Source organism: Fundulus heteroclitus, chromosome 16 (assembly GCF_011125445.2).
Source record: "Fundulus heteroclitus isolate FHET01 chromosome 16, MU-UCD_Fhet_4.1, whole genome shotgun sequence".
Classification (NCBI taxonomy): domain Eukaryota; kingdom Metazoa; phylum Chordata; class Actinopteri; order Cyprinodontiformes; family Fundulidae; genus Fundulus; species Fundulus heteroclitus.
Genome location: NC_046376.1, coordinates 26,224,434 through 26,239,261, shown reverse-complemented (window position 1 = coordinate 26,239,261; position 14,828 = coordinate 26,224,434). Strand labels below are relative to the sequence as shown.

Below are 14,828 nucleotides of genomic sequence, written 5' to 3'. Positions count from 1 at the left end.
TCTGTCCTATTGACCTTATCCCACCTAAACTGTGAACCTCTCCACACTGCAATAACGGAACTTAAAATAAGTAAAATGTTCTTAAAATGAATGTATTTGTCCTTGATTTGAGCGGGTAAATAAGATAATTTGCCAATTGAATAAGATTTGTGCACTTAAAATGGGAACAACTCATCTCCATCATCTTATTTCAAGTGCACAACATCTAATCATCTTATTTTAGGGGTCAATATACTCATTCCATTGGCAGATAATATTATTTACCTGCTCAAATCAAGGACAAATACACCAACTTGAAGAACATTTTACTTATTTTTAGATCCGTTTTTGCAGTGCAGCTCCTCCAGAGTAACCATGACCCTCTTAGCTCCTCCTCTGGTTAACCAACAGCCTGCTTAGAGCATCTTGGTGTGGTTGTAAGTCGTGTTAGATACAGAAGAGACGCAAGAGACGTCCAAAGCCTTGGATCTTGTTTCATCTTCCAGGCTAATCCTGCTTTAAACCTCACTGCACAACCTGATCTTCATGATGAGAACGAACGTCTGAGGCCTTCGGAGAGCATCCGTTCACAGTGAGGTTAGACAAAACGCACGTGGACTCCCATGGGGGAAGCAAATTTTAATTGGGGACATCAGACTGTTGCCACACTTTGCAGATAAGTAAAATAAAAAAAATCCTTTTCACTTAATGTGATAAAGAGGTACAGGTACTTTTGCAAGGTGCTGTATCTATGTGTGAGCTGCCCCGTAAGGACAAGTAGCAGTCGAGTTGCTTTTTTTTTTTTCTTTTTTTTTTCAGTTTTTATAGAAAATTTTATTCAACATACATTTTCCAGCAAAAAGGCAATATACAGGAATAGTTGTCGTACACTGCTGCTACACTGATGATTTTCAACCGGAAAAGATCAAATCAAGGTGATTCTGCAGGTCATCTTTGTACTGAAGTTTTTAAACGAGACAAACCAACGCAGTTAGTTTTTTTTTTCCCCAAGAAAAAAAAATCTGTAGGTAACAGAAGAGAAAAAAAAAAAAAAGTTGTCAATGGTACATCAGGAAAAAAAAAAAAAAAAAAAACTACACACAAGAAATATGAACACCTGGCTCCTTCTGTACCCAACAAGAAAAGGCGTTTCTCTTAAATTTTACACGTTCATATTTTTAAATATACAATTCTTAAATGTCGTCTTTACAGAGCCAGCGATGCGTTTTTAAGGGGTGCATTCCATCTGTGCTTGAAAATAACAAAAGAGACGGTGGGGAGGGTGGTGGTGGTGGGGGGGGGGGGGGGGTTCTTAGGGCTTAAAGTGTTTCTTACAATGCTGGTTTTGGCTCTACACAATCCTCAAACCTGTAGGGGCTTTAAGTGTCTGCAGCTCGACCAAGCACAATGCACATCCTGCTCTCGGCCGCCAGGGGGCGACAGAATCGAGAGAAAAAGATGATGGAGCGAAGGAGGGAAGGTGTGCGTGTTTGTGTTCTGCAGGGAGGATGAGTGACGAACGCTATTAAAAAGGAGAGATGGGGGGGGGGGGGGGGGGGGGGGGATGTGGGTGCGTGTGTGTTTTCTGAGGAGTTACAGCCGACAGCGAGCGCCAACTCAAGATTAAAGAGACAATTCTGGTTTTTCTCCATTTATTTTCAACAGTGGCCGTTTCGCAGATTTTTTTCTTTTAAGTTTTATTATACAAGATCTGCAAAAAAAGTAATAACATATTTACTGTCCGCCAACCAAACTAAGTGAGAAAGGATCGTGTAAACTTGGAAATACTGTTTTTTGTTGCACTATAGGATGGGAGAAGGAACTACCACGAAGCTCTGAGCAAACATCTTTTTTATCTACTTCGATACATGGCGGTACAGTTCCTCTCAAAGCAACTTCATTTAAAACAACCCTGCTTTAGCCCAGAAGGGGGGGGGGGGGAGAAAAAAATACATAAGTGGGGGAAGAAAAGGAGCAGGAATCCTTATTTCCGCTTCTGGTACTCATCTAAAAACCCAATTTTATGTCTCCCACTTCCAGACAGGCAACAAAAAGCAGGAAGTGCACAGGTAGAAAAGCCAAACGGAACTTAACAGCCTCAAAAGTAATGGGAGACCGTTAAAAAAAAAAAAAAAAGAAGAAGAAACTAAAAGAAAAAAAAACAAAACGAAATTGTACAACAAAATCAACAGTCAGGAGATGGTTGGTGCAGTTTATTTTTCCATTGAAGAATAATCTGTCAGCTGCAGCGAGATCCCGTGTCGCTGAAGATGTAGTGCCGGTGCAGAGCTGTAGGTGTCCAGGCAGGTGTTAAAGAGTGATGAACACACGCACGCACGCACACACAGACACACACACACCCACTCACACACACACCCAAACAGTCTCGCACACAAACACACACACGGTTGGTTACAGTCTGTGGTTACGGGGTGTCAGAGTGGGAAAGGAGGGGGAGGGGGAGCAGGATTTGAGCAGGATGAGGAGAACGGAGAGGAGGGCGCAGGCTGCTTTAGTTGTGGATCTTGATTGCTTTCTCCAGGTATGTGTAGCGACCTCTCTTTGGAGCTTTGTTGAAATGATCCAACCCTAGCCAGGGCCGCGGGTGGGACATGTTACCTGCGGAGGAGAGAGGTCGGAGAGGAGGTTAAGCACCTCTACTGCCGCCTGATTAGAACGGACACCAAAGCGTCTGCGGGATGTGAATCAAGTGCAGCTCTGGGAAAATGTGTTTCGACGCGCTGCGAGGTTCAACCTTTCGTTTAGGCTTCACCATTATAATAAAGAGGAAAAAAAGCCTTTGACTTAAAGAGATAGTTTGGGACTTTCTTTCCTGCAGTAGATAAGTTATATACATAGTGGTAACAGAACATGTCAGGTGTTTGGAGTCAGAGTAACTACCTAACAGAGAGGGTGTATAAATAAAATACATTTACCCTGGTGGGATTTTTTTTTTCCGTCTGTATGATGCACAAATCAGGAAGTGTCAAGATCTTCAGATTGTCCCATCGTTCTTCGGATCAGGTCAACTCCATTTTAAAAATCTTTGATCTTGTTTAATCTGGGCTGAACTACATTTCACCAAATCTAGATACTTTAAAGTACAGTTTATGATCTTCGATGCCACTGTTCGGTTTGTAAACGTTCAGAGACTACGCCTTTTTTGGCCCCTAAACCAGCGCCAGTAAAAACCCAAATGCGACAGGGCCGAGGCTAACCAATTCTATTTATAACAAAATAAAATCTATCACAGGGGTCACCAACATGGGGCCCACAGGCACCAAGTAGCCCCCTGAGGACCACATGTGGTGTTCTCAAGCCTGTTCTAAAACCAACACTAGCTGCCAGTGAGCTGCCATCTAAAACTTTATTTTATTCCATTACTCTTAATTTTTATTCACTCTTGGATTTATATAGATTTTAAATGATAATACATATAACAAAGCATGAGAAATGTGTTATTTTGCATAAACTTAAGGTTAACGGACTATTGGAGTTCAAAGGTCCGTACTGGAAGCCCTTCGTATGTCAACACCCACAAGGTAGCTCTCAGTTTCAAAAAGGTTGGTGACCCCTGATGTATCAATTAATTTGACAAAAGTTCAAGTCATGATGCATTAAATCAAAGATAAAGGAAGTCATTCAAATTGAAATAACAGTAAAAATACCTTCTTAGGAACAACAGCTTTTTCCATCCGCGAGCGCCTCACTTAAATGTTCAGTTCCCAGCTCATGTTTCATTCAGGAACATTATTGGTGGAACACCACCTCCGTCTACTTCTTCTCTAAAGCATCCGCTTTATGAAATAACTTTTTGAAATCCTGAAATATTAACCCTTTATGGTTTAACTAAACCATCACAGCTCTTCGTTTGCTTATAATTGACATAACAGCTGGTTTAGTTTTTAACTAAACCCATTTGTCACAGAAAGTGGATCAAATAATAGTGCGGACCGGTGTCAGTGGGCCCAAATGTTTCCCGTTCAACCCGAACGGGAAACCATGGAAACGCCATGTGGTTATACCAGATTTAAACAAAATATGGCACATTTCATAGAAGTGAGAGCAAACGGCAAATAAATGAATCTACTTTAGTCCCCATAAATATGGGGACTAAAGTAGGACGGGGCTAAAGTTTGGCTGTCTCCACAGCTGCAGTTATCTGTTATTGACTTTAGCCGGTGCATTAGACTGCTGGATGTTGCAGAAAACTCTCCCTCTTATCGAGAGGAAATCCTTTCTGAACTTCAATGACCTCAAACCAGAAACGGAGACCTTTGCAGTCTGATTATTGCACATCCACACATTTCTATTACTCCAGCCGCCTCCTGCACTTCCCGTACAGCTGCTGGCAAAGCTAACGCGACGGCTGTGTCGACGGCAGGAAATACCTGGCTGTGGTTCAAAGTCCTTCAGGTTGACCTCGTACTCGTCTTCAGTGATGTACTGATGCCGGCCCATCATCACAATCGCAAACTTAAACTGGAGGGAGGAAAAAACACAAATGGAAGATTTAAAGATGAGAAAAGCGAAAGGCAAAAGTCACTTTCACCATTAGGACAGAAAAGACATTAGGTCTTCATTTATTGAAAACCTAATATGCAACAAATTTTAAGCGTGCTTCCACAGAGGAAAAGAGGAGCACACGCTGCTGGTAGCAGGGTTCCTGTAGCTACAACGTTTACATTCTTCATGTGAACATTACAGACTTTTCCAGCCTCAACCTCCCTGAGCTCTTAGCCTTCAACGGTCATAAAAAATACCAAAGACTAAAGTTTATCGTGACTTTATGACCCTCCCTCTACAGCGGGAAGACTTCAAACATGGAAAAGGCAGAAACTGGGAGGAGTGAAGGAAACAAGGAAGTAGGATAATACAAAAGTGAAAGGAGGTATGACAACAAAGGAAAGACAAGGTAGGAACAATAGGAAATAAAAAAAAGGAACCAAAGGAAGGAAAGGTAGTAAGGACTGCTCCCTCCGGCCTTTTTGTGGGCCAGAACACCGAGTCGGTTCAGCTGATGAAGCAACTCTATACTGCCCAGACCCGGGTTATATAGCCTAATATTTATGTTCCATACATACAACCCAATTTTAATAAAATCAGTGTTAAAGAAATGCTGTGCTGCCTTTTCACATATCTGGTATGTGCATCGCTGAGGGAACCCAAGGATGATGCCGTACCTTCTCAAATTCTTTCTCCTGGATATCCAGCATGGTCTGGATCCTCCTCATCACCTCCCTAAACGGCTCGCCCTGCAGGGAGGATGAAGAAGTTGCCGTGATTTGATGCGGGGGAAAACAACCAGACGCTCGGCACTGTGTGTGTACGTACTTGTCTGATCTTTAGCAAGAAGGGGATCCCAAAGGTGCCGAACACTTCCTTGTGGAAGTGAGCGACTGGGATCAACATCTCAGTATCCTTGTCCAAGTCCACCTGGTCCAAAGGGACCTCCTGAAGGAAGACGAGAACGTGGGAGAGGTTAGGCTATAAGCTGTGCTGGAAGCGGGGCCGCGTGTAGAAACGTTTCATTCAAAGCTAATCACTCCGGGGTGTTTTTATTCTGTTACTGGAATATTTTCAGCGCCGATGCAGCAAGAACCTGAGACTAAAGAAGCAAACCAAAACCAGATGCGTCAAAGGCTCGGTGTCTGAAGGAGGCGCCGCGGCTAAAAATAAAACACCTCCCTCCCCGAACGCACTTACCTCTATTCTAAAGGTGCGGCTGGCGGCAGGAGATAAACATTCTAGCAGCTCGTCCTCCTGGTGAACCCCGATGATTTTATAGCTTACTATCTCTAACAGCCTGGAGGAGGGGGGGGGGGGGGGCAGAAACGGAGAAGAAAGGGGCTTAATGTGCAGAAGCAGCTGTTCAAACACTTCTAACTGTGAAATACTGGACACTCGTGTTAAATTATGAGAAAATAACTCATCATAGATATTCATAACCAGGACAAAAAAAAAAGTTTCTAAGGTATCCTTGGAGATTTGTGATCTAAAACTTCTAGGCTTTTCCAAGCTACATTTTCAAGATTTCTCTACTTTGTTGCACAAGATTTTGGACATTTGACATTCAGCAGTGTGGCATCTGTACAAACTTAAATCAGCTGATACCTGGAATACAAAAAAAAAAAAAAAAAAAAAAAAAAAAATCGAAAATCTATCACCCAACATCAAATATTTATGCTTGTGGTCATTGTTTGTGATCAGTGATAGTAATCGTTCACAGAAGTCCCACCAGAAAATGAGTTTCAACATGGCTGCTTTGCGTCTAAATCAAACTTGGTTTAAAACTGAGACATTTAAAAAGATAAAAGACATTTCTTCCTCTCTTGACGCATATTTTTCCTGTTAGTAACTCAAAGACCAAAATGATCTAAGAGTTGGACAGAAACGCAAATTATGTGGAAAACTAGAATGGGGGGGCCGTCGTAGAAATACAAATTAAAAGCGCTTTGTTTATCCGGAGACTTAAAATTTTCCTCTTTTAGATGGTAGTATAAGATAAGTGCAAAGTCACTTTTCAAGTCACCACCACTGTAATTGTTCATTATGCATCCAGAGTTGGAAAAGAAAATCTAATTCCATGCTTTCCAGGAATGTGTAGGAGGCCTGTAATCTAGTAAATGTCAGAGGATTCAGTATTTGATGAGTGGCTGCAACAGCTGATTGGATAACATTATATTTGAAACATCACACTGGACTAAGAGCGACTTTCCTTCTCGTTTTTGATGGAGAGGGGAGAAAAAAAACAGTTTCTTAACAAATCATGAGTTTTTCTAATTTAAATAAGCAGAAGGAGCACATTAGTGGCTGCAGCTCCCGGTCTGTGTGGTGTGAGCCACACAGGTCAAGTCCTGCGTCCCTCACACAGACAGCTAACTGCGTGAGGGACAGACCCCATCAGAGCTGAAACATATACCATTAAAACAGTCAATTAATCCTCACCCAGTTAATTGTAAAACAAGTCTTAGCTTAGCTTTAGCCTTCGACTTTATTAAGGAAACTGCTTCCTAAGCAGCAAAAAGAGGAGCAAGTTTACTTTAGACTGAAGCTGTATGGCCCACGTTGGACATTGAGGAAGTAAATGAGGTTACGTGCATTTCATTTTACGCAAAAACACGTTTGAGATCCTCAATTTTACAAAACCTATTTTATAAAAGATCAATTTTCAAGCATAACTTTACAAAAACATTGAAAATCGGCTAGAATTAAAACCACTTTTTGTTGCGTTTTCATTTAAACTCATTAAATAAATTTTTATTGAATTGCTCATATGATCCATAAATAAACCATCTGATCAGAAGATTTGGGGCTGGAAAAAATTGTCCAAATCATCACACAAAAAAATAAATAAAAGATGTAATTTAGAAAATACTCATGGAAATAGAAGTATTATAATACGATACGTTTCTCTAAATGATTAATCCTCACAAACAAACCTGACCTCAATAATGACCAAAATAATCAATACTATACATTTTGTAAACCAATAATCCAGTAATCCTGCTGCGCTAAATGCATCATCAAGTTTGTTTTCTTCTTCAAACATAAACTGTGGGGATTTCTAAGACAGAGCAGCTGACTTAGTTAGCCAGCAGGACGCCGTCTGACGGTGATAGGTACCTGAGCTTCTCAGAGCTGTTTTCAGACAGCTCCACTGCCTTTTTACATTCTTCCAAAAGGTCCCGTACACAGCCGTGTTTGTCAGGGTAGAGAGTGATCTCCTGAAATGCAAGAAGAAAAAGAAAAAAAAAAAAACAAGCCACAGAAATGTTACCTTTCTTGATTAACAAAATGACATCTCATCATCCGTGGTAGAAAGTTTGCGGTTTACCTCCTCTCTGAACTGGCTGTTGAGCCATATGCATTTAAAACTCCTCCTGTTCTCAAAGTCTGTTATCTTCATCTTTAACTGTGGACACAGAAAGACAAAGAGGAATATTAGAGACGTAACAGAGTCACTCTGGTTACTGAGACCCCATTTGACCTCTTGGTTAATTAGGTCCGAGTTTCAAGCTGGAAGGAGGATTGTTGCGTACACAAGTACAAGTAGTGAATACGATGAGTGAAAGGAGGCTGTGATTTTCTACAGAGATGTACTGGTTTAAACTTCAAGCTCCAACTAAAACTTAACGCCGAACAATTTACACCGGCCCGGTGGCTAAATGCATTATCATTATTCAACAACAACAACAACAACAACAACAAAAAAAAAGGCAATAAGAATTGTTGTCTTAATGCAAAAAAGAGCTCATCAGATTTGTGGAGCAGTACTGCTTTTGCCATAGTGCTCTGCTTGATTTATGAATGTGAATAGTTTTACTATGATTCATGCTGGGAATATCTCAAACGATATGGCCACTACAATGGGAAGGTAGGAGAGGAAAGGAAGAACAAGAAGAAAAAAGAAAAGGTGAAAGAGGAGATAAAAGGAAGAGAATGATAAAATTATTGAAAAAAAAAAACATGTACTTGGTTTAATTGAAAATCTGCAGTTCCTATATTGTCCACGAGGGGCGCTGTGTTTTAATCAGCAGATGGTAGCACTGAGCTTCAGATGTGGAATTCAATTGATTTTAAATCATTTTAAAATCAATACATTGTACAATCACTGTGATCAGTTCTTATGCATAATGCACTTAAGTAAATGTTTAACTGAGCAAAAGTATTGTTGAAATTGCACATACTTTTCTTAAAAACGCTGAGGTTATTCATAATATATTGTGTAAAAGTGAAATTAATTTAATATAAAAATCAACAACAAGTCCACTTTTATTAGTTCTATTCAATCTTGCAATCAGTTTACTCGTGTGGCCCTCTTGAGATCAGATAAAGCTGATCTAAACCAAAATGAGTTTGACACCCCTGATCTATATCATGCTTTTTAAGGCTCCACCCAACAGCATGAATGCATGAAACATATCATCCTAATAATGCATCTAAAGCAGGCTTTTGTAATGGTGACATTACCTTTGTCCTCATAATCAGTTCTGTTTTCTACACAAAACTAAATCAAATTGCATACTTTCTAGGACTGCTTATTAAAGTCCCTCGTAGGTCAATGGAGGGGCCCTTTGGTTTTCTGATAAAAAAGAAAAAAGAAAAGTCGTCCAAGCTTTCCTACCTGCTGGTAGTAAAGTTTCTTGGGCTGCCGAGGCTTGAAGAATTGCAGCAGGTCCCGCAGTGTCCCATCATAGTTGTGTCTGAGAGGATTCCCCGGACCGTCCCTGTACCTGGCCACCACACCACCAGGCAGGGGGGGAGGGCGACGAAAGGGAAGGAAGGGAAGGAAGGGAAGGGAAGGAGAGGACGGATGGAGAGATTAAGAGGGCAGAAGTAGTCATGGAGGAGAGAAAATGTGTAAGTCGGCATGGAGAGAAAGATGTACAGAAGAGTGAGAGGTGACAGGGAGGAGTTAGAGGAAAACAAAGAGAGAGGTGGAGGGGGGACAGGTTACACAACATTTCTGACAGCTGAAAATTACCAAACAGGAAGCAACAAAGTCCAAAATGCAACTGGAAACTATGCACTTCTTTTCAAATGTAATCCATGACATTTTTTCTACTACTTAGAAGTTGGAATGTTTTTATCTAAATAATTGTACCTTTACTAGTTAAGGGTTTTAGAGTTATGAGCCTATTTCACATTATACAATAGGCTCCATTATCCTTTCAACAATGCCTGATAGGAAATCCCAGTTTTCATGGAAAAACCCCCAATGGATATAGAACTCTCCCATGAGGAAAAAGCCGGCAGAGAAGAGTTTATGTATTTAATTCCCAAAGCTATGGATGACAATGTCATCCATAGCTTTGGTATATGGTGGTGGTTGGCGAGGGAATGCTCAGAGATCGCTGGTGGATGTTGTGTGTAGCCAGTGATAAAACAAACTGATTATTTGTATCACGTTCAAGGATTTCATCCTACAGTCCTCCCACATCAGCATCCACTGACTAACCTGTTTTCAGAGGCCATCCTTATTTCAATTCTGTTCAGTGTGGTGCTTAAATTTGGCTCCAGCTTTGGGCTAATCTCCCACTGCAGCTAAGCAGGGAGAGGCTGGACTTTAACTGCTGGTGCCGTTACTAACGGTGCTACCACAGAGCGATCATGATCCCTGATACAGCAGCATAAGAAATAAAGTACACAGGCCAAAGAACGCAGTATAGAAAAAAAATAAAAATAAAGGTGATGGAAGAAGCAAAACAGACGAGCAAACTAGTTTAAAACCTACTATGAAAAATTGGACGTTTAAGGCTTTTAAAGGTGCATAGCCACGTTATTTGACTTTTTTTTATTTATACGTCGGTAACTCACTCTGGTTGCATACAAAGTTTTTATGAAAGACTATCACGTCCTGCTGGTGTATAGTTATTTTGGCATTTTATGCTTTGTTTTTGCTCATTTTGTTAGTAAATAAAGCCTTTTGTGTTCATTTTTAATAACAGAGGAAGTACAACACTGTGCATGGCATGCGCAGCAGGGGATAAAACAAGGAAGCGGCTAATGGCTAGTAGCATCTCCCTGCGAAACAATGCAGAATGGTCCAAAATCCAGTGGGGGAAAAAAAAAATTGTCTAATAAGTCTGGTCATCGTGGCCAGTGCTGGAGCTATTTTTTATCAACAATGGTGTAAATACTTTATTTTAATCAAGATTAAACTGTTTTTCTGTCTTTTTATAAGCACATAATGTGGCTATATACCTTTATGGTCTTCAATTTAGATTACTATAAATGTTAATACTCTCTGGAAACCCTGTTTATCTTTTATCTAAGATAAACACAATCAACAGTAAACTAGGAAATAAAAAGCTACTTAGCAAAAGGCATGCTAATGGTGACATGCACGCAGCATGTGGCTGCTCTGTGCGAATGAGACAAGCCTCCTACCCCTGGGACTTGAAGAACTGCAGCAGCATTGGATCTGTGTTCAGCCTCTGTGCAACTGTCTTGGCCACCTGGTAAAAACAGAAACACACACGTTAGAAGCAGGTTACCACTACAGGCCTGTCAGGCAGTATCTACATCAGCTGCCTCAAACAAACACGATAAAGAAAACAAAGATCGGTATACAACAAGCAGAGAACTCGACATGTTCAGGCACACAGAGGATTTTTAAATTGCTAGCTGTACCTTGAAATGCCCCAGAAGAACCAAAGAAGGATTAAACTTTCAATGAAGAAATAAATTTGACCCGGTCATTGCTAAACACCCTCTTTACTGGGGAAAATTTCTGACCATTTCCACTGTATGAAGTGCTGAAAAGAGGTCACTGGTCTGTTTAGACAGCATTAATCAAGCCAAGCGACTGTACCTGAAAATAGTTCATGCGGTTTGAGAGCGTGACCACGAAGCCAGGGTCGTTGTGGATGGTCTTGTCACAGAAAATGACGTCAACTCTGTGGTAAAGATCCCGGAAATAGTCCTTGGCTGTGGGCAGCTCACTGCTGTCGTTCTCTGGGTCGTCCCTGTGTGGGAGCGAGAGAAGAATGTGAATAAATGCAGGTCAAGTAGTGAGTCTGACAACAACTCCATAGATCAATATTAGAGGTCCAGCGGTCTATCAGCATCATGTCCGTTTTGGGTTTATGTGAACAGCTACGGTCAATAAAATGAAAGTAGCACAGACAAAGCGAAGATCTGCACAGATTCCCACTAAATGACAAGCAGTGTTATGGATGACCACTGGGTTGTTGCCACTTTAAGAAAGAGAAAACCAGAACAGCATCTGTTTCACAACCAAACATGCTTTCAAGTCAAAATTCCCAACTTTTCCATACTGAAACTTCCAGAGTTCTCAGTGCTTTTATTGCAATCTGCAAATCTGAAAACACCAGGGATGTAAGTGGATATTTCTACAGTGGTCGGGGTTTAAATACACAAAAACTACAGACTGTCAAAAAGGACATAAATAGGGAAGTATAAAGAAAAAGAACAAAGCAACAAAGGACCAAATGAAGGAAAATGTAAAAGTAAGAAAGTGAAGAAAAAGAAATTTAAGCAGTAAAGAAAGAAGTGAGGAAGGAATGAGGAAAGTCAGGATGGATTAATACTAGGTGGATAAAAAGATGGACAGACTGATAGATGCGCAAAAAGATGGGTGGACATTGCAGACGACGGGACAGATAAACTCTGGAAATATACGTTTCCATGTCCCATTTTCTATTCCCCTGCATATCCAGATCTGATAAATACCTAAACCGAGTTTAACACTTCCCCCAGACTGTTTTGCTGATTCTAATCTACAGTTAACAACACTGCTAATTTCTTCACATCTCTCAGGATAAAAAAAAAACATCAGTGCATAAACTCACTTCTGGAAGACAATTATGTCGCCGTCCATGAGCTCATCCAGGGCCTTGTCCAGAGAGACATCATAGTCCTGAATCCGCTCTGTTAGATTGGGCTTTACTTCCTGTACAAAACATCAAAGGGTGATGAAGTCAAAGTGGTGAAAATGTAGAGAAAAACAAAAGTGAACACCACAAACATAGATCACCTCATAGAGGATAAGGCTAGTTTCCTGCTGAAACCCTGCTCGCTCACACATGACTGGCAGCAAGTCTCCTAGATGAAGCAGAAACATTGTTTTAATAGAAAACAGCACTTTTATTAAAGATAAACTTTCAGAGACTAGACCCAATATGGCTTTGTTTTAAAATCAAAAACAGACTAGGGAGCTGGTACTTACTTATTTTGCAGGATATAGGTGTGTAGATATGTCCACAATAATTTAAGCTTCTGGTTTTGGGGTCGTACATCTTCAAGAACAACATGACATCATCTACGAAAACATAGAAAAACAAAATCCCATTAGATACATGTTTTCATATCGACCAACCAACCTAATTAGAAAGAAATAAGTCCAACTGAGTATCAGAGATCAATTATAATGGTTGCACTGAAGCACAGCCAACTCAGACTAATAGGTAAGAATCTAGGTAGGCATTCTGAGTCATAGGTACTAAAATGATTCTGACAAAAAAAAAAAAAAAAAAAAAAAAGGTAGAAAAAATACCTGTTTTCAGACAGACAGACAGACAGACAGACAGACATCCTACAACTCTACAGACTGATAAAGTCTGAGGGTAAATGTTTAAACAAAGAAAGATCCTCTCAAATTTCTCTTTTTTTGATTAAAAAAGAAGAAAAAGAAGCCAAAATCGATATAAACTGGCCTATTCAGATTTGCCCAAATTGTCACACTTCTTCCAACTGCAACGCTCTAATAATAACTCCGTTAACTCCGCTAACATATCAAGTTGAGCTAGAAAAATATGACCCTCTTCATTGACAAGAAAAACAGCAGAATACTGTTTAGAGGAACTTTCCCTTTAAGGCAGACTGGTAACAAAAAACATAAGAAGACAACGCTAAATGATGCTACATAGGCTGACACTACTATACTGATGACAGAAACTGAATGAGGGCAGTAAAGCTCCTGTAGCTGCAACAGTGAAGTAGTAAACTTCCCGGACAGCATAATCTAATGCCATCTCTTTAAATGTTTTAAATTTAAACAGATCATTTAAACGCTATAGCTTTAAATATTACAGACAGCCCAGTGGCGGGTTCTGTCGGCTCCGGTACGTATTAAAGGCGGGAACCTGCTGATTGGCCGACAGCTGAGTTGACTAAAACAGTGAAGTAATAAACCAAACCAGAGCACCCCGTCTTGACCTAGTCCCATTGTAAAAGCTCTGGAGACTAATGTGGCCAATAATAACAGGTTATGGTGAAGTCAGACTGGAACTGACTATTAGAGCAGAAACAAGTAGCAACCTGCCCTGCTGCTTTAGCTGATCACTAAAGAAAATATAATACAAAGCTACCAGAAAGATGTAAATTGTGCAGGGCTGCTGCAGAATATATCTGCTGGACCAGATCCTCATTTACATTGTAAAAATCTGTTTTATATGCAGCAAATTCATGTTTTGAAACAATGTATTTTAGAATAATTCTTTATTTGTCCCCAAGTAATTAAATTGCATTGTCTCTTCTGCAAATTGAAAGACAAATGGAAGCACACAGTGGTACATTAAGCATAAGCAACTATAAATATTATTTTTGCTCTTGCAACTATAAATATTATTTTTGCTCTTAACCCAAAAAAAAAAAAAAAAAAAGCCTTGAACATGTTTCCCTGATACCAAAAATGATTGAAATTTTGAAGTATTTCTTTTAGTATTGAAATCGAGTTTGAAATTTTAGTGTATTGACAACTCTGGCAGGAATGTGTTTTAGATGGATATAGCCTTGAGAATTAATAACACAAACACATTTATGGTATTAAGATTATGATTTAAAGTGACAGGCTTCCAAAAGAGGCCAAGCGACTGGAATTTGGGGAACAAAACACAACCTGTTATGATTTAGGATTCCACCAAGATTCATAACAAGGAGAGGGTGTGTGAAACATTGGTTTACTGTTTTGATAAATTCAGTTTTAAAGTGTATGGTAAGAATGGATGCACAATAAAGATGGCAGGTTTACAACAAACAACTGAACTTTTCTATTGCATCCAGGTAAAACGTGCTTAGAAACCCTGACACCGTTAAATAAATGTTTGCTTACTACAGCAGCACGAAAGACTGTGTGACAAGCAGAGACATTTGATAATGAGAGAAACTCACGGTCTTTGTCGAACTTGGGTAACGTGGCCCCACTGGCTGCCATCTCTGGATCCAAAGTCTCCAGAAATATTGTCCAGGGGTTTTCATTGTCACTCAAGTCGATCATCTAAAAACAAACACAAAACGTCTAAAATGTGCCCCTTGATCATAGTTTGAGTCAGAAACGTGGTCATTTCCTAAACATTTATTTCAGACCTGGAATCTGAGTTGTA

At 40.1% G+C, this 14,828-nt stretch overlaps 1 protein-coding gene across 4 annotated transcripts in view; it reads right to left on the bottom strand.

The window, feature by feature from the left end:
• Nucleotides 1-785: 785 nt before the first annotated feature.
• The window catches only part of usp7 (ubiquitin specific peptidase 7 (herpes virus-associated)), a 32,706-nt gene continuing 18,663 nt past the window's right edge, over nucleotides 786-14,828 (bottom strand). For 2 of the 4 annotated variants that reach the window (XM_012873104.3, XM_012873102.3), the window contains exons 19-32: nucleotides 14,617-14,722; nucleotides 12,674-12,766; nucleotides 12,482-12,549; nucleotides 12,297-12,397; nucleotides 11,297-11,450; nucleotides 10,873-10,940; nucleotides 9,107-9,215; nucleotides 7,817-7,894; nucleotides 7,606-7,706; nucleotides 5,686-5,785; nucleotides 5,314-5,433; nucleotides 5,163-5,234; nucleotides 4,371-4,461; nucleotides 2,478-2,598 (exon numbers count right to left, since the gene is read on the bottom strand). In XM_012873104.3, coding sequence (XP_012728558.2) covers nucleotides 2,492-2,598; nucleotides 4,371-4,461; nucleotides 5,163-5,234; nucleotides 5,314-5,433; nucleotides 5,686-5,785; nucleotides 7,606-7,706; nucleotides 7,817-7,894; nucleotides 9,107-9,215; nucleotides 10,873-10,940; nucleotides 11,297-11,450; nucleotides 12,297-12,397; nucleotides 12,482-12,549; nucleotides 12,674-12,766; nucleotides 14,617-14,722 — 1,368 coding nt within the window. In that variant the 3' untranslated portion in view covers nucleotides 2,478-2,491. Of the gene's footprint in view, nucleotides 2,599-4,370; nucleotides 4,462-5,162; nucleotides 5,235-5,313; nucleotides 5,434-5,685; nucleotides 5,786-7,605; nucleotides 7,707-7,816; nucleotides 7,895-9,106; nucleotides 9,216-10,872; nucleotides 10,941-11,296; nucleotides 11,451-12,296; nucleotides 12,398-12,481; nucleotides 12,550-12,673; nucleotides 12,767-14,616; nucleotides 14,723-14,828 lie in introns of all 4 variants that reach the window. The other 2 variants (XM_021321821.2, XM_021321822.2) reach the window with 2 other exon arrangements.